At 45.4% G+C, this 23,216-nt stretch overlaps 7 protein-coding genes across 8 annotated transcripts; 3 read left to right on the plus strand and 4 right to left on the minus strand.

Moving 5' to 3' along the window:
• Nucleotides 1-9,126: 9,126 nt before the first annotated feature.
• On the plus strand, nucleotides 9,127-10,392 carry LOC116802168 (probable isoaspartyl peptidase/L-asparaginase CG7860). The gene has a single exon (XM_032725574.1). The coding sequence runs from the start codon at nucleotides 9,218-9,220 to the stop codon at nucleotides 10,214-10,216; it is 999 nt and encodes a 332-aa protein (XP_032581465.1). The 5' UTR covers nucleotides 9,127-9,217; the 3' UTR covers nucleotides 10,217-10,392.
• On the minus strand, nucleotides 10,281-12,099 carry LOC6619932 (UPF0454 protein C12orf49 homolog). The gene is made up of 2 exons (XM_032725575.1): nucleotides 11,527-12,099; nucleotides 10,281-11,402 (listed from the first exon to the last, which is right to left on the minus strand). The coding sequence occupies exons 1-2, from the start codon at nucleotides 11,626-11,628 to the stop codon at nucleotides 10,869-10,871; spliced, it is 636 nt and encodes a 211-aa protein (XP_032581466.1). The 5' UTR covers nucleotides 11,629-12,099; the 3' UTR covers nucleotides 10,281-10,868.
• An 893-nt stretch (nucleotides 12,100-12,992) lies between these two features.
• On the minus strand, nucleotides 12,993-18,378 carry LOC116802021 (E3 SUMO-protein ligase NSE2). Of its 2 annotated transcripts, XM_032724875.1 has the most exons (3): nucleotides 18,082-18,378; nucleotides 17,421-18,032; nucleotides 12,993-13,105 (listed from the first exon to the last, which is right to left on the minus strand). In XM_032724875.1, the coding sequence occupies exons 1-3, from the start codon at nucleotides 18,158-18,160 to the stop codon at nucleotides 13,098-13,100; spliced, it is 699 nt and encodes a 232-aa protein (XP_032580766.1). In that variant the 5' UTR covers nucleotides 18,161-18,378; the 3' UTR covers nucleotides 12,993-13,097. The 2 variants fall into 2 exon arrangements, with proteins under 2 accessions (XP_032580766.1, XP_032580765.1); XM_032724874.1 differs by lacking the exon at nucleotides 12,993-13,105 and having other exon boundaries at nucleotides 17,272-18,032.
• LOC6621044 (CWF19-like protein 2 homolog) lies at nucleotides 13,165-15,489 on the minus strand. The gene is made up of 3 exons (XM_002045198.2): nucleotides 14,220-15,489; nucleotides 13,443-14,165; nucleotides 13,165-13,378 (listed from the first exon to the last, which is right to left on the minus strand). Exons 1-3 carry the CDS (start codon nucleotides 15,438-15,440, stop codon nucleotides 13,250-13,252), a joined length of 2,073 nt encoding a protein of 690 aa, XP_002045234.2. The 5' UTR covers nucleotides 15,441-15,489; the 3' UTR covers nucleotides 13,165-13,249.
• On the plus strand, nucleotides 15,645-16,604 carry LOC6621043. Its single transcript, XM_032724876.1, has 3 exons — nucleotides 15,645-15,769; nucleotides 15,823-16,095; nucleotides 16,158-16,604. Exons 2-3 carry the CDS (start codon nucleotides 15,826-15,828, stop codon nucleotides 16,362-16,364), a joined length of 477 nt encoding a protein of 158 aa, XP_032580767.1. The 5' UTR covers nucleotides 15,645-15,769; nucleotides 15,823-15,825; the 3' UTR covers nucleotides 16,365-16,604.
• Nucleotides 18,379-18,495: 117 nt separating the features above from the next.
• Nucleotides 18,496-20,130, plus strand: LOC6619936 (dnaJ homolog subfamily C member 25 homolog). The gene has a single exon (XM_002044112.2). It carries the CDS (start codon nucleotides 18,703-18,705, stop codon nucleotides 19,702-19,704), a length of 1,002 nt encoding a protein of 333 aa, XP_002044148.1. The 5' UTR covers nucleotides 18,496-18,702; the 3' UTR covers nucleotides 19,705-20,130.
• An 864-nt stretch (nucleotides 20,131-20,994) lies between these two features.
• LOC6619937 (protein krueppel) lies at nucleotides 20,995-22,985 on the minus strand. The gene has a single exon (XM_002044113.2). It carries the CDS (start codon nucleotides 22,876-22,878, stop codon nucleotides 21,154-21,156), a length of 1,725 nt encoding a protein of 574 aa, XP_002044149.1. The 5' UTR covers nucleotides 22,879-22,985; the 3' UTR covers nucleotides 20,995-21,153.
• Between the last annotated feature and the right edge of the window lie 231 nt (nucleotides 22,986-23,216).

Raw genomic sequence — 23,216 nt, forward strand, 5'->3', positions numbered from 1 at the left:
GTTTTGATGGGTGGATGACGCCTGGAGCTTGGAGACTTACTCCTGAAGGTGCTTGGGAGTGCATGTTGGATTTTTACGATGCCATTGGGTGTGTCATAAAGCGACGCGGATGCAGGATGCCTCCTTCTCTCACTGCTTCGTGTTGAAATATTTAAGGGGACTCGTGAATTTGCTCAATAAAAATTCAACTTTCTTGCCACTTACATTCGCACACACACACACATACCAAACGCATACGCACACATACGAGCACATCTTCAATTTTCTGGCCACGCTGCGTATACGCAATGCGTCGCAAAGTATGCTATAAATTTTGAAAATTCAGGAGCTCAACCGCTCCACCGCCCCCCAATCGCAGTAATTACGGGCCACGCCCCTTTCGCATACGCCCACATTGACAGCTCGCAGGCAAAAGCGATATCGCGTGGGCGTGGCGCAGTGGGCGTGGCTGGTATCGTTTTGATCAAAATGAGTTAAATTCCATTTTCATTCGCACACACGCAGCTTAGTATGCACATATGCGATACATTCCGTCTCGCTCACCGCCCCATAGTGCCGTCCCTCTCCATTTCTCCGACTTTTTCTCTGTGTGCCAGAGAAATGTGACCGCATTTCGGTGGCCAACTCCTGTGGGGCCATTAAATCAATAGACAAAGACATTAAAGCGAATATTCAACAGATTGTCGAAACATTTCCCACGAGACGGCGCCATTTATGCGTACATAAACATATATTATGATCCGAATATTGATACCCTGTCACATATTTGGCACTTGGCGACTGGCTATTGAATATTACTTGACTTCCAAGTCGTTTGTTCAGTGTAAATTGTTTTTGCGAACGCAAACGTTAAGTGTTTCCCATCGAAGTTGTGGCTTTGAGTGGGTTATCTTTTGTGAAATTCTGTTAAAAAAATAAACTGAATTATGCTAGCAATTTTCAGATATCCCACTTAATATCTTAAATATTACACTTTAAATAGCTGAATATTGATTTCGCTGCCAATCCCCAAAGTTTTCGCATTCCACTCGACAGTATTCATATTTTACATGAAAGTTCGAAAATCTCGAAATGAATCCTTGAATCCTTGCCGCAAGAGTTTTATTACCACCGCATGTGTAAACGGGCATGCAGAGGCACAGGATATATGGATATATATCTGTAGATTTAATCGCAATACTTAGCCGGATGCCTTGAATGCGCCCATTCAATCCAAATCGTTGTAGTTATCAATCAAAAAGGATCCCCTTTTTGCGCGCCACTGTCTGCGTTATAAGTTATATATAATTTCTGAATGAGTTTGCGATGATTTTATTGTTTTCCCCTTGCGAAGGCCACCAGCGAAATCACTTAAAGTTCTGCTACTCGGATGGCCAAAAGCCAAGAGCAGTGGCAAAGCCAAAGGCGAAGGCGAAGGCGAAGGCATTAGGGTCAAGGCTGTCCTGCCATGAACTGCCCCACCTACTGATCCCTGACCCCTGACCCCCGTACTTGTGTGTGTGTGCATAGTCCAGAAAACGCTTCTTAATTTCCTGCTTCGAAATTAATGCCAATGATTTGTTTGGCGCAACCCAAAAAATGTGAGCCCACCTGATGGCCTGGCAATTATCCTTGGCATCCGGTTCCTTTGAACGGTAGTCCCTATTTTTTTTTTTTTTTGGGGCTTGTTTGGCCACCTGCTAGGCGGCGAATGCAACACAAACAATTAACATGCCCCCTTCATTAGCATGAAAAATTAACCCACAAGCGGTACACAAAAATACATCGATACACTGGGCGAAAATAGTAGATACTTAGATACTTAGATACTTAGATACTTGGGAGAAGGGGTGAGAGGAGAGGGCGGAGAGGGGGAAGCGGGGGAAGCGGGCTGATGACCGAAGGACATTGAAAGCGGCGTAATGCGTGCGTGGCCACAAACGTGGGCTCAACATTTATTATGGACAGCTGCCCGTATTGTCCCTCGCCAATTTGGCCAACTCCTTCGTCCTTCGTCCTTTTTTCTTTTCCCATTACTGGTCCCCCTTCCCCCCTTACCACCTTCCCCCTTTCCAGCTACAACACGATTTTTCCAATTGCTGTATTGTTGAGAGATTGAGCATTTGATTGTTCGCATGTAAATTTAGGTAAAAGCGGATCAAGGTTTAGTCGAGAGTTTAGCAAATTAAAGCCACTATGTCTTTTGGAATACTAAATACTAAGTCTCGAATCGCATTTGAAAGTGAAATCGATTTGGCAATAGCTTTGCTAATGCCCTCTATAAATTCCGTCACTTAAAGCTGTCAAGCGGCAATTGTTTTTTCAAAAAACGGAAACGTATAAATTGATAACAATTAAGGTAGCTCTCACTCGGTTCTTCCAATTAAAATATTAATAATTACAAGGATGCATGTGCTGTGTAAATCCCCTTAATTGTCGACCGTATTATTCATCGCGATGCCCAAACCGAGATTTTCCGAAAATTTTCCAACTTCCTGCTACGCGGTGAAAGTGGTTAAATTTGGAGGGGATGCGGGGATTGCAGGTGGGCGGTGCGGATTAAGATGGGGCTGGGTAGCAAATTAATTCTGAAATCCAATCGGAACGCAGTGCACGCACATAAAAAACAAAAAAACACTCGCCCCAAATAACCGAAAACCGAAGCGAAACAAAACGAAACGAAAAGCGTATCAAACCGAATAAAAAGAGTGTAACAAATGGGGGGCCAGGAGAAAGCGAAACTTTCAGCCCGAGGATTGGGGAAATTTTGATGGGGGGTTTCGATGGGGGTTTGTTATAATTCTGTAGCTGCCTCATGCTGCAAGTTCAAGGTCAACGCCGCGGGGCAGCCAGACACGAGCGTCGTCGCTAGCGTTATGGCAGCCGCACTGCTGGATCGGCGCACTATATAGCACATATAGAAGGATAAAAGGATATGGCCAATCCCAATTCCCATCACTCAGCCAAATGACGAATGCGACTCGATGTGACTTTGTAAAAGCGGAGCAGCATGCAAATCGATTCGTAGTCAAGCGAAAGCAACTAACATTCCACATAAGATATATAAATACATAGATATATAGATATAAAGATACATAGATATAAAGATACATAGATAGCCACGACTGTGCAAATTCTAAAGAATTCGATTAATATTTTATATAGCTTTATTTTCTGTATCCCTTTGTCTATATAGTTTGAAACACATCATTTAACTTTCCAACTTTCCGTTCAGCTTAAGAGTCCCAAAGTTCCTAAGTGCCAACACACCTGCAATTGAATTTGATACCCCTTGCTGGGTACTGTCACATGAACTGAAAAAAAGAAAAGGATGGCGGTGGAAGGGGGAGTGAAGCGGACAGCCGCGATAATGAAACACAAACTCTCGTCTCAAGAGCCAAAAACTGAAACTGACAATCGAGTGAAATGTGAACGAAGTGGGCGCAGTGGGCGCAGTGGGCGGGGCTGATGTGTGTGTGTGGGCACACACAGGCAAACACAAACACACACACACGTAGAAAGCCGCAACAAATTTCGGGAGTAAGAGCTAATAAATATGTCCACAGAAAGAAAATTCAGAAAGAAATTTGCAAGGATATTCCAAAACCAATATATATATATATGTATTTAGATATTTTGTAATATCTATAAAAACTTAATCATTTCAATATTTTTTTCTGCCTTTGCAGACAGGACAATTGAGCGACAGGCGCTGAAGGATCAGGGATGCGGAGGATTTGGGAAAGGGAATGGACGGGCTGCGGTACAAAAAGGGGAGTGACCCGAGGACGTGGGCAATCAAATTTCCACCAAGGCAACACATAGCACATAAAAAGCCAAGTGTTTGATGTCCTTTGTCCAATGTTGCTCCTGTTGGTTTTTACTTTTCGCCGACGGTTGGTCCTGTGCGAAAGTTTTCGCAAAAATGCGGCGTTTATGCGGCGGAAATAACTAAAATAGCTCATCTAAAATGGCATTGTAATCAATTTTAGCTTAAAACCTTTCCTAATACTTAAATAAATATTTAAAATAAATATTTAAAAACATATACATATGTGTCAAAATAGACTTGCAATCGCAATTGAATTAAACTGCCCTCTGAAAATGTGTGGCATTGATTTTTGAAAGGCGAAGAGTGTTGTAACTTTGAATACTGTGTTGCATGAACCGCATGAGTTGCAGTGGACACAGCAACTGGACACGTAGGAGTCAGGCCATTCTGCGTCGCAAAATACTATATCACTTCGCCGCCCCCTTGGCGCCACATACCGCCGCCCCTTTTTGGGGAGTTTCATCAACTTTGTTCCTCAGTTGCCGCTGTCTTTGCTGGCGGTAAAACCATGTAAACAGCCGCAGAGAGAGTTCCTTGCCACCCACCGCACCACCCACAACCACCCACCCAGCAGGACACTCACACACTCCCACCCCCTCTGTTGCTTGTCATTTGCTGCTTCATATTTATTCATTGCCATAATGAAGCCCAAAACAGAAGGCAAAACAGGGCAAACTGCAATAACAAGGGGAAAAACCAAAAAAAAAGGATAAAAAAGGACATCCAGCGGGCAAAGTAACACGTATATTAATCGCAATTGCAAAAGTTATTTGTTACCCCCTGCAAGGGGGATTTCCCCGGGGAAATGGAAACAGCACACAAAACTCGAGTCCAAGAAAAACTTTCTGTTGTTGCGAAAATTGTTCATTTACCCCTTGCATCGCTATTGAATATTCACTCTTTTGAATTTTATATATGTATGTATATATACTTTGTGCACATTGTTAAAGGTTTAAATACATCAAGGACACAGCAACGCACTTTATTAACCAAATACTCAAGCCAAAACCAGCCCAAAGTATATTGAAATTGAATCAGTTAGTCGTGGTAGATTGAATAGAATTAAGGAAGCTATCTATTGGCAGCAGATTCCAGCACAAAAGTTTCCAAGGCGAGGGAAAACTTTATCATTTCCCATTATGTTCCAATTACACTGCACTCCATATATTTGTAATAGATATATTCATGAAAAATGGGCAAAAATTAAAATATCACAATTAAATGGTACTTTATCTACTTATAAGTAATATTATTTATTACATATCAAAAATAGCTAGCTCTTTGTTTTTTAAGTGTAGGCCAGCTTTAATTGTTATCAGCCAAGTCCAGGCAAACAATAACCGCATAGATGAGGTCAATTCCCAACAATCGATAAAAGTGGGCCAAATAGAATGTATATAGTACTATATAGATATATTCAAATTGCTGCAGTCGCTGAATGGACAAGTTGCGAGTTGCCAATGGTGCAAGGAAATTAAGTTATAACACGCAATTTGGCCGAAACAAACTTGGGAATGAGACGTCAATAAATTCAATTATCTGGCACTGGATAAACAGATAATATCCACTGTGCTGAGCTGTCGATCGCCTGCGGTTTGTTCTAAATTAATTTTCAAGTGGCCGCCTCGAACCGAAAAGACCGAAAGACGTGAAATCAAAGTCAAGTTGAAATCTACTATGGGCGGAGGGGGTGTCGTTCGGACGGGAAAAACAATGCGAAATAGATGGCCAAAAGGGAGCTGACAATTTAATTTGCCAGCCAGGATGTTCAAAGGACGCAGGACAACGACCTTGCCAAGTGTCCAAGTGTAACCGATACGGCAACGTGGATTACAATCCATTCGTTCTGAATCCATTAGGAATCAAGACCGAGCGAAATTTTGCCACACAATCAAGAGTTTAATTGGGGAAGTTAGGAAGTGCGGCACTGCGAGAAATAAGTGGCAACTGTTCGATGAAACATGTGAATATTGGTATCTTAATATCTTAAATTCTAAATAAAACAGCGACCCAATTTAAGCGAATAAGGTTAGTTTTTAAACCTGTATGCATAACCAATTCTAATTTTTTGGCTTTATCAATTCTATTTATAATAAATTGTTATTAAATTTATAGAGCTATAGATGTAAATATGTTTTCTAGATTTTAGTCAAATTTTTAACAGTCTATAATAAACCAGTTCGTTTGAAAAACGGTCTTAATTGGAAAATGACTTGAGCCGAGAAGGTGTTTTCAGCAGCTTGGTTCCTCGGGAAATGCCAGAGACAGCAAATTATCCGCTTTCCCACTGGATGGATGGTGGTGCTGACTCGGAAGGTGGTTGTTGGTGGGTGGGTGGGTTAAGTGGATGGAAATGGAGCCCATTGAATGGCAGCCGTAAGCCGCAACAAAAGAGTCTCTCTGGCGTCTTTGTCGCCATTGTCAATGTCACTCCGGTTGCGATTTCCGATTTCCTTGCCCTCAGGGAATCGACAGGTGGATCTCAGGTGTTGCGACCTTGATCCCTGACGTCACTTTGGTTATCTACGGGATGGTCGTGCTTTGGATGTGGATTCTCCAATCAGACAATGTCATCACATCAGGCTCATGCTTCAATGCCAACGCAATTATTATCGTAGCATACTTTTCAGCTGCGACTTGCGCAGGAAATGTGTAGTTATCCTGTTCCTAAAAAATATTTTTTCCAAAAAATTGTGGCGCGGCATATTTTGTTGTGAACAATAAAATGCGTTAATTCGAGGGGTTTGCTTCAGCGAAAAGCCAATTTAATTGTGGCATTCGCCACACTTGTATTAATTTTAATTTTCGAATATTAAATGAAATTTCCGCATGCAGTTGTAAAAATTCATTGAAGAGGATTGAAGTATCTGCTCGACATTTAAGCTTAATCCGGTAATGATGCCAAGTGGCACTCCATCCACATTCCCATCCATATCCCCATCCCTATCCATATATGCAACCTTTCTGTTATGAGCATTTCACACCCAATTAGATCGCTAAGGCCAGAAGGTACGTCAACTATTACCCCGGATCCTTTCCCTTATCCTTTGGCCAATTTTAGCGCAGCCCGCTGGACGAGAAGAGTTCATTGGGGGCAATAATGGCGTTGATAATGACTATGATTGCGCTGATGGGGTCATGTGAGGACGACGACTGACACACAACCCATCGCTGCTCGAATCGTTAACAATTTCTGACATTTTGATTTATAAATTCCAAACAACCCAACCAACCCCACCATCCTTTCCAAAGTCCAACGCCCATTTCAGCGCGTCTATTGTTACTACAGCTGTTCCTTTGGCCTTTTTTGCGAGCTCCTCGCCGCTGCACAAAGTGAAATTTACGTTTGATCCCCAAACGATTGGGGCGGGGGCTTTTCGCTGGAAAATTGGCAGCGGCAAAGAAAAAAAAAAAACAAATGGCAGCGGGGTAAATGGCTGGAGAGGATGGCCAAAATTGCTTCATTCAGACCCCCCAGAGAAATGCGAGAAATTATAACGAGTAGAGGGGGTCAGAGTTCAAGCAAAGCCATGCTCACGGTTCGATGCCATAAAATTTTATTATGCACTCGAGTGTGCACCGAATATTCCGATGTACTGGCGCGGGAATCCCCGGCCATATAAACCAGTTCACGGGAACCCCACCCACCACCACCAAGATCAAGTTGCTCAAACAATCGAGCAGTGCTTTTAAATCCACACCAGCACTCCTCTGCTATAAAATATGAGAAATATGTATATGATATGATATTAATTTAAGCATATAGTAATAAATTAGTAATATAAAATTTTATTAATTTAAAGCAAGCAATCTAAACACGCACAATATCTAATTTAAGTTAGAAAACATCTAGTAAATTGATCTTTTGTTGCTTGTGACACCACCAACAGAGGGCGCCACCAGCGTCACCACCAGTGGTGGAATGTAGATGGCGCCGCCACAACTGCCGTCGAGTGTTTTGATTAAACGTTTTGCTTTAATTGCTTCATCATGATTGCGGCCATGGGTGGTGGTTGGTTGCACTATGGGAAATTTAGCCCTTTTTTGGCCAAAAAAAGTCGGTCGATTAAGATAATATTAAATATTAAATGCTTTTATAATTTACCAATGTTTAGTTCTGCAGAAATAAGAACTAGAAATATATTTGGCCAAAAAAAGTGGTCAAATTTTCCATAGTGGCTTGGTGGTGCAGGGTGAATGGTGGGTGGTATGGTGGTTGGGTGGTGTCATGCCCCTCAGGGTGGTGCACTCCAAGTGCGTGCTTGACTGTGGTGCGCTGGTGAAGTGACGCGTGCGGCGGGCAAAGACCATTGAACTTTAACATGTCACTGGGAATGGGAATGGATGGCGATGGTGATGAATATGACATGGCCATTGGCCACGAAATTAACCATTCACCATTGAATGGTGTGGAAAATAGTGGTATTTTTAGAAAGAACCAACACATCTGTTGGGGAATTACTGTATTCGGATAATTGATTGATTGTAAGCTCCATGAGAATTTCGATCAAAAACGATTGATTAAAACAGCTGAAGAGTGCGTATTTGAGCAGAGTAATATTTGTTTTTCCATTCCTCGAGCCTTTCCATAAAAATTGCCAACAAGTTAAGCCTGTTTTGCAAAGAGATTCGTAAGAGTCGGATGCCACAACAAGATACATATGTATCTGCACCTCTACCCATACAGAACCTTATCTATCTGCTGGTTCACACGCCCATTATAATATGAATAATAATATTTAAACGGCACGAACAACCTGATTAGTCGCCTTATCACACAATGCATGTGAGAGAAAAAAAAACAAAAACCAAGGGGCAGACAGCCACATAATTCATTAAAGTCGAAGCGCGAATACCCTTACCTCTTTTGAGATGCACACTGTTGATACAAGTGTGAAAAATACTATACCATATTAAACATTTAAATTTTTTGTGGTTTCTTGGCTTGTAAGATTTCCTTATAAATAAACTATATATTATATAGATACTAAACCATATTGAAATGCATATTTCAGATAAGAAAGACCACAAACCCACGAAAGCTATTTCCATAATTGTCATATTTTTCAAATAAAGAACTGACCATTTATATACCCTAACCATTAAAATAAAATTTAATCAATCAATAAAATATAATATTTAAAGCAATTTTATACAAATCTAATACACATTTTATTATCACTTACCTTGCCTTTGGAAAATAAATCAAAAGTGTATTTAAAATAACTTCAGTTGCTAATGGACTCCTTGAGCAGGGCATTGTCTCCGCCAACAAAGGAGCCAGAGCCATAAAGACAAAGAGAGTATAAAACAATTCCCCAGCAATCGGAGCACCAGATATCAGCTGCTCGAGCTGCCTGCCACATCTCCATAAAATCTCCGTAGCTGACGGCGAATATCTTCGAAATGCCACGCCCAGTTCTGCTCATCCACGGTGGAGCCGGTGATATATCGGACTCCAGGATAGCGGGCAAGTTCGCGGGCATTAAGCAGGCCCTGCGCTCCGCCTGGGGGCTACTGAGTCCGGACAATGGCAGCGGCGCAGGCAGTGCCCTGGATGCCGTGGAGGCTGCGGTGCGCAGCATGGAGCTGGACGAGAACTTTAACGCCGGCTACGGCTCCTGCCTGAACACCAGTGGCCAGGTGGAGATGGAGGCCAGTTTGATGGAGGGTCGCGACTTGCGAGCTGGCTGCATAACCCTGCTGCAGGATGTGATGCACCCGATTACAGTGGCGCGTCGCCTGATGGAGAAGCAGCGGCACACCTTCCTTGGCGGCGCAGCGGCCCAGGAGCTGGCACTGGCCACGGGCAGCGAGCGACTGCAGCCGGGAGCACTGGTCACCGAGGGCGCTCGCTTCACGCTGAAGGAATTCCAGGATCAGATGGCCCAGGGCAAGGATCCCTTCTTTGCCCGCACGGAACTGGCCGAGGACAAGCCGGTGCCGAAAACGGATCCCAGTGGCGAAACAGTCGGTGCAGTGGCCATGGACGCATCGGGCCAAATTGTGGTAGGCACCTCCACCGGCGGCATCACCGGCAAGTGGCCGGGTCGCATTGGGGACACACCCATTCTGGGCAGCGGCACCTATGCGGATAACTGCCGTGGAGGCGTCTCCACCACCGGACATGGCGAGACCCTTATGCGTTACAATCTGGCCCAGCGCATTTTGGCCGCCATGGAGTACCAGGGACTGTCCGCCCAGGCCGCCGCCGACAAGGAGTGCCGCGAGATGACCAAACGGCTGGGTGGCACTGGTGGCGCCATCGTGGTTGGCCACTCCGGTGACCTGGGCATCAGTTTCACGTCGCGTCGCATGGCGTGGGGATATGTCCAGGATGGCACCATCTTTTACGGCATCGAGGGTCAGGTTGTGCACCAGGAGCCGTTCACAGTTTCCACGTAACTAAATTCGGAGTACCTATCCAAGGATTTATGAAATATTCCGGTATTAAAGAAACTTCAGAAAGTTAATCCATAAATAAATTTTACTTGTTTCAATAAGAAGCACACGCATTTGTTTTAAATAGTTAGTTCATTTGATCAAATGAATATATAAATAAATTAAAGTTGACCACTCTATTCCTTGCTTATTTATTTACACAATTAAACATTGATAATCAATTGTATTATACCTACGCTAAAATACGAAAATTGCACATTTCTATAGCTTATATTGCGTTATAAAATGAAATTAAAGCATTAAACATAAAAGAGAGCTATCTAAGTTGGCTAAAGATACAAACTAAATTCGATTTAGTTTAAAACAGTGTGTTCGATTATCTTCTATAGTTGTTATTAATGAACTTTTCACGATAATTAAGCAGTTAATAAGAGAGAAAACGTATTACTTCTAGCCTAAAGCGATCCCTGACTTAGTAGAAATATTGCCAACGAACCAGCTGATGACTTAAAACTTTCTCATTTCCAGTTCGAGGTAAAGCTCATCCGTTGAACGTCTATGTGTGGCGGCCGAAAACGTTGTACACAAGGCAGAGTCATCGCACTGGACGATGGACAGTGGAAGGTGGACGCAGTGGTCAGCTGCGACTGGCTCCCTAGGGCGCCACATCACGCTGGGATTCGTGCGCCTCGGTTAGACCAAAGCAATGCTTGGCCGCTGGATCGCGGTACTTGTTCTCGTGCTCCACGGAGTGCGAGTTCGTGCGGCACTTGACCAGGCACAGCTCGAAGTGGTCCGTCACGCTGGCGAAGATGTACTTGGGCGTGTTGGGCGCCTGCAGGACGCGCTCCAGCAGTGGCTGTTGTCCGGGGTGCAGGCAGCAGGAGACGCAATACTCGTAAACACCGCAACAGTGGGTGCTGGTATTGCACGTGCGGCAGCTGTAGTATCCAATGCCGGGCAGCTCCAGGTTGCAGCAGCCGTTGGTTAGCACCTCCTCGCGTCGGCACACGAATCCTCGCTCGTCCGCCAGCCATTGGCGGCCCTGGACAGAGTTGCGGCAGTGTGCCTCCGGATCGCCGCGCGTGCGATTGAGCTGCTCCTCCGGCGCCAGGAGCTGCTGCGTCCACAGGAGCGGTCGGGTGCGCTGCACCATATACTCGTCATAGTGCAGGCCGGAAAATGAGTCCTGCGCATACAAAAGTAACTCAATTAGCCAACGGGTTGCATCATGTAGTGAAGGTCCAGTTAATGCTTCTCATTAGATTCAGATCCAGGAGCTAGGAACTGCCAGCTGGAGCACCTGCACTCACCCGATCGAAAATGTGTCCGAATCCGTAGATGAGCAGCAGTACCACCAGCACGATGTACACAATCCGGCGTCTCAGCAGGCGTGTCAGGGCGGCTGGCCACATCCTGGCCAGAACCTAGCGCTCCATCACAGCTCCCGCTGGGTGTAATTCTCCTGGGACACGGACATGGCAGTGGTCACAATCGGGGAATTCTTCGGTTTGAATGCTACTGGTGCATTGGGTGCTGTCACTCCTCAGATAGCTTTACCTCCTTCTGCTGGTCGTGATTACATCCAGTTGCAGTGTCGTTGCAGTTTTCACTCAGAACTGAACTGTTTCTCCATCAGAGTAATGAAATTTTGATGAATTGTTGATGAATTTTTCTAGGCAACTTCCCAGTTGGAAACAACTGTTCTCAAATTGGAAGGGGGAGCTCTCTTTTCTCTGCGTTGCAGCATGATATGTGCAATCCGTTACTGGACCACTATGCCTTTATTTGTATTATATATTTTTTTATTGCAATAAATGGAAGCGAAATTCGTTAGCAGGCACGAAAACAAATTGCTAAATATTTATATATTTCAATCAGCTGTTTACCAGTGTTGCGCAATACTGATAGGGAAAAATACTAATCGATTAGTGTTATCGACGATTCAAAATTTGAAATTGGTTTATTTTTATAGAATAAATGCAATTGAAACGGTTTTTATAATGTATTAATAATGTATCAACAACGTTCTACATATAATAAATTAATCTGAAAACGAAAAAAATTAAATCAGAATTATTGGTTTTTATTAATTTGTTATAAGAATGAATATGATTGACAAAGCTCAGAATCCGCAGCATAATGCCATTTATCCTGGGCTTCCTAGCTCCCAAGACCGCGTCGTAACAACGTCTGTATATACTGTAGAAGAAAATTCTATTAATAAAGGAATTTCCATGGAAAACGAGGAGTTTATCAGCACCTTGTCCTGTTAGCGACGGACCCTCGCCCCATCCATCGTCATGCCCTAGATCAGGTATATTTTCCATCGTCGAAAGGTGCTTCAAATTGCGATACTGCTGCCTACCTCATTGATTCAGTTTTTATTGTTGGGACTTGGTTTTCCGCATGATATATACAAAAAAAAAAAAAGAAAAAGTTAGGAGCAAATCCTATAGGTGTTGTTTCTGGAGCACAATGAGTGTAAATGTCAAAAATAGTATTAAAAAAGAAGAAAGTTAAAATCATCGCCTACTTAAAAATGGTATTGCATAAGAAAAATGTTGAAATCATCGCCTACTTATTATTCAGCACTTAAAAAAGATACTTGATATATGTATATATTTTTGAAAATTTGTTTAATGGCGCTTCCTTCTGCCTGTTACATACTTTTCAACGAATCTAGGATAGCCTTTTACTCTACGAGTAAGGGGTATAAAAATATATAATAAAATTCGAAAATTCTTTTCAATCAATCCAAATGAGTGTTTTTTTTTTTATTTATAAAGTTAATTCTTAACAAGACTTGAAGTCTTATTTAAATCTTAAAGTTTAAAGGCGCTTATTATTCGCTTATTAGTCGACAAGATGTAGTTGCGCGTAATTAATGATCTGCCTGTTCCTCGTCCTCCGAGGAAGATTCACCCTCGATAAAATAAATGCAATTGAAACGGTTTTTATAATGTATAAAAATAAATATTACATTTTTTTAACTTTAAATGATCTTAGGATATCTGCTTTGTACAATGCATCTATCTAGTTCTGTGTACAATCAAATTTCTTCCAGTTTTCAGCGAAGGATTTGACCTTTCCGATGGGGTTTGCCTCCTTTCGTGGCTTTCGCCAAGCATTCGGATTGAGCTCCAGCATTCCCCCGAGTATTTCCTGAAAGTATAAAGTGCAATCAGCATACATTTGAGTCAAATAAGAGCGAGCAATGCCAACGAACCTGGGCAAAGTTGGCCGGAAATCGATCCTCGTCCTCGATGACGTGCGCGAAGCCCGAGTCCATGCCGAAATGAACCCACACGTAGGGCAGGCCCTTGGGAATGGCCGCCCGCAGGGACTTCTGACGCAGCGAGACCAGCTGCTTGTTTATGCACCACTCCTGCTCCGACTCCTCGATGGCCTTCTTGAAGTAGAAGGGCGCCATCTCCCCTTGGCTGGCGGGAATGGGGATGCAGTGCACGCTGAGATGCGGCCGACGGTGCAGCTTGTTGGCAATCTCGTAGAAAATGACATCCTGACGCCGTGCAGCGAACATGCGGGTGAGTGCCTTACGGAAGTTGCTCATCTCCTCCCAGGCATCTTCGTCTAGTTGCGTACAGCAGGGCGCATGCTGCAGGGTCGTCAGAATGCAGTGACCACTCTGGAGGCCCATGTACCACGGCAAACTGAGGTAGATCTTATCGCCCAGGGAAACGAGCAGCTGTTTGTCCAACTTGGCGGAGTCAAAGCACCGCTCGCAGTTGTCCAGCGTGGCCACCAGTTTCTCGTGCTCCCTAATGGCGCTCTGCATCTCCCGCTTTTCAGCATCGCCGGCTGAGATCTGCTTGCGCACCTTGTCAGCGAATATGTCTTCCAGGTCATCGTTGGGATTCTTGTGCTTGGACACAATGTCGGCATACTGCAGGTTGGCTTCTGCGGCTGTGGCGTGCTTCTCCCGCTCGAACTGGAGGTTAAAATAGGTTACTATTTAGTATTTGCTTTTGAAAGTTGAGCTTACCATTTGCTTAATATCGTAGCGGTCATCATCGGCAAAGTATCTTACACGCTGGCCATCCACGTGGGTGTCCACTTTCTTGCTGCCGCGTTTTTGTCCCCTCCTGCCACCGTACGGTTCGTTCGGATCGCCGGACTGCACCAGCGGACGCACGTTGCCGCTCTGGTCCACCTTGGTGAGCAGCACATGCTCGGCCGAGGCCTTGGACTTGGCTGGCCTAGTATTTGCCTTCTGCAGTGACTGGCCGGAGGCAATGAATTCTGCTCGCTCCTTACGTGCCGCACCCAATTGCTTATTGAGTTCCGCCGCCAGTTCTTTCTTTCCTTTGAGCTCTGCCTTGATGACCTTGCCGGCCAGTTCATTGATCTGTTCGTCTGTGAGGCAGGAGGGTGTGGACTTGGTCTGCTGCACCGCCTCCTGCTCCTCCATCTCCTCATCAGATGATGGAGATGTGGCACTTTTGGAGCGGGATCTGCTTCTTCTGGGCAGACTGGGAGCCTTTGGTTTTCGCCAACCGCGCGAGGATCCCTGTGCGGAGCTGCTGGGATGCGGCTTGTCCTGCCGTTCATCATCGTCCTGTGGCTTCTGGAAACCAGGCAGACCCGTGCCATTGCTCTTCCAGTAAGGATTGAGCTCACGGACACTCTTGGCCGGATCGTAGGCATCAATTTGTTGGGCCTTCTCGTTGGGCTTCGCTGGCTCCTTGCGTTCTCTAGAGAACGTTTTCAGAAGAAGAGCCTCGCTGGTCATCCAGTCGTCCCGCTGAGGAGGCTCCTTCTTAGTGACATTGTCCGCCGCGGGAGGCGGAGCAGCCTCCACCCACTCGTCCTCGCTGGCACTTTCCTTACGGCTCTTCTTGGACTTCTTCTTGCGTCGCTTGCGTTCCTTTTCATCCTTACTGGACGAGGAGGAAGATGAAGTGGAACTTTCGCTGCTACTGCTGCTGCTGCGATGCTTCCTGCTCTTCTTCTTCGATGACTTGGACTTGGACCTGGACTTGTGCTTGGAAACCTTCTTCTTTGACTTTTTGGCGGGCTTCTCCAGTTTCTTGGCCACCGCGGGCAGCATCCAGTCGGCTTCGCCGCGCAGCTCCTTCTGCCTCTCCCGCTGCCCACGCAGCTCCGCCCGCTCCTTGGCCTGCTGCAGCATCACCTGCCGGGCCTCACGGAGCTCCTGGCGCGCCTTGTCCTTCTCCCTGCCGCTTTCAAATTGTATGTAGCTCATGTCTAATTTGGTTCTTTTTGTTTACCAAAACATTTGTCTTAGAGATGAACAAACATGCACAACAGACATATCGCATAACCCACTATTGAATAACAGACATATCGCTTAACTCACTATTGAAAAATTGATTGTTTAATAAAGAAAAATTATAAAATTTCGCGTTCGCATTCACATTAGCTGAGTAACGGGTATCTGACAGTCGGGGAACTCGACTATAGCATTATCTCTTGTTCATATATGTACATATGTAGAATGTTGAAGTGGAAGCGGCGCTTTTTGAATGCTTCTAATAGAATCTGTTCTTTTTATGTTCAGACAACGGTCGCACTGTAAGCATAAACCATATGTAAATATGCGCGCATGAATTTAATTTCATTTTAAGAACATGGCTGAAGAAAATCAAGCTGTCGACAATGGACTGCCCTGCAACGCTTACCTGGACACAAGACTGCAGGAGGACGAAAGCATTCAACGCATCCTGAAAACCTTCTACAGCAGCATCGAACTCCTGGAAGCCGATACGGAGGCACTGGCTCTACAGGCGGAACGCACAGTGAACACAAATGATCAAATTAAATTGGATAGTTACCTGGTATACTTGAACAGCACACTGTTTTTCATATACCTGAAACTGCAGGGTGAAGATGTCTCAAATGTGAGTGCAATATACACACAATACACACATGGCGACAATTACCATTCGATGTTCCATTTCAGCATGCTGTGATGCACGATTTGCGTCGTGCAAGGGACCTACTTGCCCGCGATAAGGAAATAAACGAAGCTCTGGCGGCGCCAAGACTGGATATGCCCCCTGCCAAGCGATTTATCGCAGCTGGAACCCACACACGATTTGTGGACATGAACGGAGTTATGGTCACCGTAAAACAATATATTAAAAGCAACGAAGCAGCTCCCAAATAATTTATATCACCAAGTCTTCATTCGATAGTAGTATTTAAAAATGTATAGAAAACACGATATTTCCTCACTGACATCAAAAAATCAGCCACAAGCATTCGACTCATCGCAAAAGTCAAAAAAGTTAATGAAACTAGATTTACAAGCTGGAATCGTTTGCCTACCAATTAGTTTTTTAAGTGAATATCAACAACGTTCTACATATAATAAATTAATTTGAAAACGAAAAAAATTAAATCAGAATTATTGGTTTTTATTAATTTGTTATAAGAATGAATATGATTGACAAAGCTCAGAATCCGCAGCATAATGCCATTTATCCTGGGCTTCCTAGCTCCCAAGACCGCGTCGTAACAACGTCTGTATATACTGTAGAAGAAAATTCTATTAATAAAGGAATTTCCATGGAAAACGAGGAGTTTATCAGCACCTTGTCCTGTTAGCGACGGACCCTCGCCCCATCCATCGTCATGCCCTAGATCAGGTATATTTTCCATCGTCGAAAGGTGCTTCAAATTGCGATACTGCTGCCTACCTCATTGATTCAGTTTTTATTGTTGGGACTTGGTTTTCCGCATGATATATACAAAAAAAAAAAAAAGAAAAAGTTAGGAGCAAATCCTATAGGTGTTGTTTCTGGAGCACAATGAGTGTAAATGTCAAAAATAGTATTAAAAAAGAAGAAAGTTAAAATCATCGCCTACTTAAAAATGGTATTGCATAAGAAAAATGTTGAAATCATCGCCTACTTATTATTCAGCACTTAAAAAAGATACTTGATATATGTATATATTTTTGAAAATTTGTTTAATGGCGCTTCCTTCTGCCTGTTACATACTTTTCAACGAATCTAGTATAGCCTTTTACTCTACGAGTAACGGGTATAAAAATATATAATAAAATTCGAAAATTCTTTTCAATCAATCCAAATGAGTGTTTTTTTTTTATTTATAAAGTTAATTCTTAACAAGACTTGAAGTCTTATTTAAATCTTAAAGTTTAAAGGCGCTTATTATTCGCTTATTAGTCGACAAGATGTAGTTGCGCGTAATTAATGATCTGCCTGTTCCTCGTCCTCCGAGGAAGATTCATCCTCGATCGCGTTGGACATGCGCTGTTGCAACTTCTGCTGTAGGTCGTGGTCCTTGACCAGGTGCACTGGCTGGATGTAGGACCTGTTGGCACAGCCGAGCACCGGGCATCGAATGCCAATGTTGTCCTTAATGATCAGCATCACCGAGTCGCGGTCGTAGACGTGGCCGCAAATTTTGTTACGCACGGGGTTCTTTATCAGGGCCTTGGACCAGGGATCGTAGAGCGAGAAGACCTCGGCGCCGGTGGCTTCCATGATAAGGTCCTCATCATGGGCGGGGCCATTCGCTTGACCATTGCTTTCCGCACCCTCCTGGGGAGCTGCCGATTCCAGCGCTTTCATGAAGTTCTTGAACTCGGCTGAGTTCTTGACATCGATGCGCTTTTGCTCCACCGCTGCGGAGCGCTCCTTCCAGACTTCCTCGAACTTATCGACGGTGTTGCAAGAGTTTTTGGCATCCTTCAGAGCCTTGTTGAGCAATTGGTGCTTGCTCTTCATTCGGATGAGATCCTCGGCGATCTCCACCTGCTGGTCCAGCAACTTCTGGATATCCCCGCCATCGTTGAAATCAGAAACGACTGTGGGTGGGAGTGTTTTAAAGATGTCTCGGTGTGTCACATTGCTTACATTCTGCCATTTCCTTGAAGAACTTATGGTTTTCCAATAAAGTGCTAAGTGCCGAATCCACATGGTAATTTAAGTCCATTTTAGAGCCCAAATGTTATGCAGACGCTTCTAGGATATTTGGATATGTGTTCAAGACAGACGCTTCGGTTCAGCTAGGACCGATAAGTTCGATAGGCAGCGTATCGAGGGTGTAATCGTTATTTTGCGAACTGTTAATAATCGTGGTATATAAGCATGGATGGATGGATAACCCTGAAATTTAAGTAAAATAGATATGCGTCAACTTAGCGACGCTAAAATAAAATGTAAAATAGGATAACTGCTGAGTTAACTTAGAGTGACCAAGTCCCCAACATACGGTTATACCCACCCGCGAGCTATCGCGGTTATCGGCCAAAGTCAACCTGGTTAACGAGCGGCGGCCAACTTTTCAGTGGGACAAACGCCGAGCAGACGGACGAGCAGCGCCAACGCGACCGCCACCGCCACCAGTTGCTGCGGACCAAGCCAAGCCACAAGCAATCCGCTCCGATCCGATCCCAGCCAACGAGTGCCAGCTGTGCACCACCTCTTGCCTCAGCTGCAGCTACACGTGTCCCCAGGGTGAAAGCGCTATCCAAGATGCGGACGCACGGACTACGACTGGTGCTCTTGGCCCTGCTGCCCACAATGGCCCTAGGCCTGCTGGAGGGCCTGTACTGTGGCAAGGAAAACTGTTACGACGTGCTGGGCGTCACCAGAGAGTCATCCAAGTCGGAGATCGGCAAGGCATACCGCCAGCTTGCGAGGCGCTATCATCCGGATCTGCATCGAGGTGCCGAGGCCAAGGCGGCGGCGGAGACGCAGTTCAAGCTGGTGGCCACCGCCTACGAGATCCTGCGAGATGAGGAGTCGCGCACGGACTACGATTACATGCTGGACAACCCGGATGCATACTATGCGCATTACTATCGTTACTACCGGCGACGCGTGGCGCCGAAGGTGGATGTGCGCGTGGTGATCGTGGTCGTCCTAACCATTGTGTCCGTCATCCAGTACTATTCCGGTTGGCAGCGCTACGATTCGGCCATCAAGTACTTTGCCACGGTGCCCAAGTATAGGAACCAGGCCCTGGAAATAGCTCGCGACGAGATCCAGGAAAAGATCCAGAAGAAGGGCAAGAATCGTATGTCCAAGAACGATCAGCGCGATGAGCTGGAACGGATCATCCGGCGGGTGATCGAGGAGAAGATGGACGTTAAGGGCGGCTATGCGAAGCCGACGCTCTGGGATGTGCTGTGGGTGCAGCTGATCATCTGCCCCTACACGATACTCTCGTTCATCGTGTGGCACGCGCAGTGGTTCTGGCGCTACACGGTGATGAAGCAGCCGTATGGCCGCGAGCAGAAGCTCTACCTCATCCGTCGGCACCTGGGCATGGGCCAGCATCAGTTCGAGGCGCAGGAGGACAAGCTGATCGAGGAGTACCTGCATCTGAAGCTGTGGAAGCGCGAGAACTTCGTCGCCTGGAAGGCAGAACAGGACGAGGAGATGAAGAAAAAGCTGGCGGAGAATCCACGATACAAGGCGTACAGGCGATACATGAAGAACCACGGACCCGGACGCATCACCTTCGAGGATTAGCCGCTGCTCTGCGATGTTCAAGTTTTATTGTTCCATCTAAAAGTCTGTTGTGTGCGTGTTGTAAAACCGATCCCAAATTCCTCGCCCTCGGCATCCCCATACCGTCTAAATTTTGATACATTTATACATATATATATAGAAATTTTTTGTACACCAACTATATCAATATGAATTATGTTAATGTCCCGGTGTCGTCCGCCAAAGGGCGAAACGTTGACCCCGCCGGAGCGATCCGCCAAAACCGGTTCAAGAACGTGGCCAAGTTCGGTTCGCGTCGGCACAGTGCCCACTGGCTGGCGTGAACGAACAACCCTAGAACAATTATACCCCTACCTGGCTGGTCACAAAAAAAAGCACGCCGCATTTGGGTGTTTCCTAACTAACTTGACTAACCCGATTACTGTAATAAACTAGATAAAATTCAAACGTCTCTCTTACTGATTGTTCACTGTGCATGGTTAGAACAGTTGTTCTGGATGGCCAAAAATTCGAGCTCGTGGCATTTATTCGCTCTAAACAGCATCTCTCCGTGCTTTTGTTTACACAGTTTGCTTAGAAACAATTTCGTTTTCTTATTGTTTCTTCGATTGGTGGGGTTGATGAAAGTTAAACTTAAGTACGTGCCTTAACTTAAGTCAGCTGAAGAGTTAAGAAGTCTGGATTTTTCAATGGTAGCCTTCAAATAAAGTTTATTTGTTTTGCGAAATGCTGACTTTAGTTTCAGATACATACGTCTGGCTCTCGAATTTCGCTACTCGCTGTTCACGTATACCAATTTTTATTTAAACATGTCTTGAAAGTCCCCAATTTGTTTAAAGTAATATAACAGCATAGGTTACTAAACTAATAAACATTTATTACTTCTTCATTTCTTTTAAAGAATCAAAGTCCTCAGTTTGTTTAAAGTAAAGTAAAGTAACATAACAGCATAAGTTACTAAAATAATAAGCATTTATTGCCTCATCATTTCTTCCAAAGAATCAAAGTCCTCAGTTTGTTTAAAGTATTATTATCATAACAGCATAACTTACTAAAATAATAAACATTTATTTCCTCATCATTTCTTCTAAAGAATCAAAGTCCTCAGTTTGTTTAAAGTAATATGAGCATAACTTACTAAACTTACTAAAATTATAAACATTTCTTACCTTTTCATTTATTCTTTAAATTAGCTAGATTATAAATGCACAATTGCTCCCCAAAAAATATTCCTCTTAAGTAATATTTCATTTTCATTACTATTTAACTTCTATTTACAGCCACTTTCCATAAAAAATATCCAATATTTCGTAAGCTTTCTATCCGAGTATCTCCATTTTATTTACACCGATTTCTTAGAGCTACGCTTCTTAGCCTGGTTGTCTAAATGGTACGGGGTGGGGAAGTTTGGTGCCATCCTTGTGTGGAGACAGCCCCTTAGTGGTGCGGTTAGTTGTCCCGGTAGTAATACTATTCTATCATGTACTTGGATTCGTCACAGAACTCCTCGGTGTCCAGCAGATCGCCGACCAGTTCCTTGACAGAGTCAACGCTCTGATAGCCACCGACGTACGGGTAGGAATCGTCATGCTGCAGCCCCTCGCGGTGATTGGCCTCCTGCTCCGCGTTGTCCTCCTCGTTGAACATGAAGTCATTCGCCACAATGCACTCCTCGAGAACCTTCGTCTGCTCCAGCTCTACGGAGTCCAGCGAGAAGGACTCGGGTATTTGCTGTTGCTTGCGCGACGCCTCCTTGCGCGCTGGCTCCTTCCGTGCGGAGGCACTCCTGTTGCGACTGGACGCATCCGCGGATGACGATGCGACCGATGCCTCACCGCTGCCCGAGCCACGGTGCTGTTCCATATGAGCCGACAGATAGGTCTTCTTGGTGAAACCCTTGTCGCACTGCGTGCACTGGAACTGCTTCTTGCCGGTGTGCGTCCGCCGATGGGCGGACAGAACGTGAGCATAGGCGAATCCCTTGTTGCACACCTCGCACACATACGGCCGCTCGCCGGTGTGGATCCTCTCGTGCTTCTTGCTGCTGCCGAAGTCCGAGAAACGACGCTCGCAGTGGCGACAGCTGTAGGGCTTCTGGCCGGTATGGACGCGCATGTGGCGTCGCAGCTCAACGTTCGAGATGAACGCCTTCTGGCACACCTCGCAGGAATATGGCCGCTCGTTGTTGTGACGCCGCATGTGGGCATTTAGCGCGTGCTGGTACTTGTATGTATTACCGCACACCTCGCAGATCTTTGGCGAGCGTTCGGAATTGCGGCGTTTGGTCGTGGAACCGACCTTGAAATCATCGTCCACGTTCCCCGTCACCGGCAGTTTTTCCTGCTTCACATTGGGCGAAGCGCGACGGTATGTGCGCTTTTTCTGATGGTTGGCGGGCGGAGTCGGCGGCAACGGCAACGGCGGGCTGGCCACCACAGACTCATCGATGAGCGGAGTCTCGATCTCGTATAGATGCTCCGGCGTGTTTTCGTCATCCCAGGGATCCAGTCCCAGCATCTTGGCCTGCCCCTCATCCTCATCCTGCTGTCTTTCAGGGTCCTTTTCTTCTGCCTGCTGAGTAATAGGATCCGGCGCTTGCAAGCCATTCAGGGATAAGGCCATGGCTCCCTCTTGTATGAGGGCAAGTGAATCAGCCTTCTCCTCCTTGACATCCTCGGAGGGCTCCGTGCTGGTAGTTATTGTACCGCTTACTGAACTGGAAGAGCAGGGATCCACGTTGAGCCTCCTTATTTTCAGTGTTGCAGGCAGCCGAACGTGAGCCTGTTCCAGATCATGCTTAAGCTGCTCCTGCTGCTTATCGACCAGCGGAGGGACAGGAGAAGCAGCAGCAGCAGCAGGAGCAGCAGCAGCTGCGGTGCCGGAGCCGGCGGAGGTCGAGGTAGCGCGGCTGGCGGAGCGAAATAGCTTCTGGACAGCGGTGCATTTCTCGTGAAAGCGATAAGAGACGGACAACTCCAGATGGCACTGCTTGCAGATCTTGTCCGGCAAGCGCTGCATCTGCGACGGGCTGCTGTCCAGCTGCAGGCTGGTGCAGCAGCGAATCTTGTCCAGGATGAGCATATGAGGAGACTGCGGGTCGTGGCCATAGATCGAGCTGGCCTCGGGCTCCTCCGCCAGGCAGACCAGGCACGCCACGCCCAGGTCCACCACACGCGGTTGCAGGTTGTTGGACATTGCTCCGATCTCGGACTGAACCTGCGTTATGGCTCTTGCTCAAGCTGCTCCCAAAATTCGCAACACGCGCAGGCAACAAGAAAACACTTCTTTTGAAATAGGGATGGCACTTGCGTGTTTTTCGGTACCTGACACTCAGTGTGGCAATCACGAGACTCGCGCTATTATCGTTTTATTAGTTATCGTATATTTTTTAGGATGGGTTATTTCCTGTTTGTCTATTTCTTTTTTAAATAAAAATGTACAGGCCCTTTCTGCTTAGGGGTATATTTGAAAGTGGTAAAACGTAAGTCCAAAAAAAAAGATTATTTCGTATCGATTATTTGTAGATTTGATTA

This window comes from Drosophila sechellia, chromosome X (assembly GCF_004382195.2).
Source record: "Drosophila sechellia strain sech25 chromosome X, ASM438219v1, whole genome shotgun sequence".
In the NCBI taxonomy this organism is placed as follows: Eukaryota; Metazoa; Arthropoda; class Insecta; order Diptera; family Drosophilidae; genus Drosophila; species Drosophila sechellia.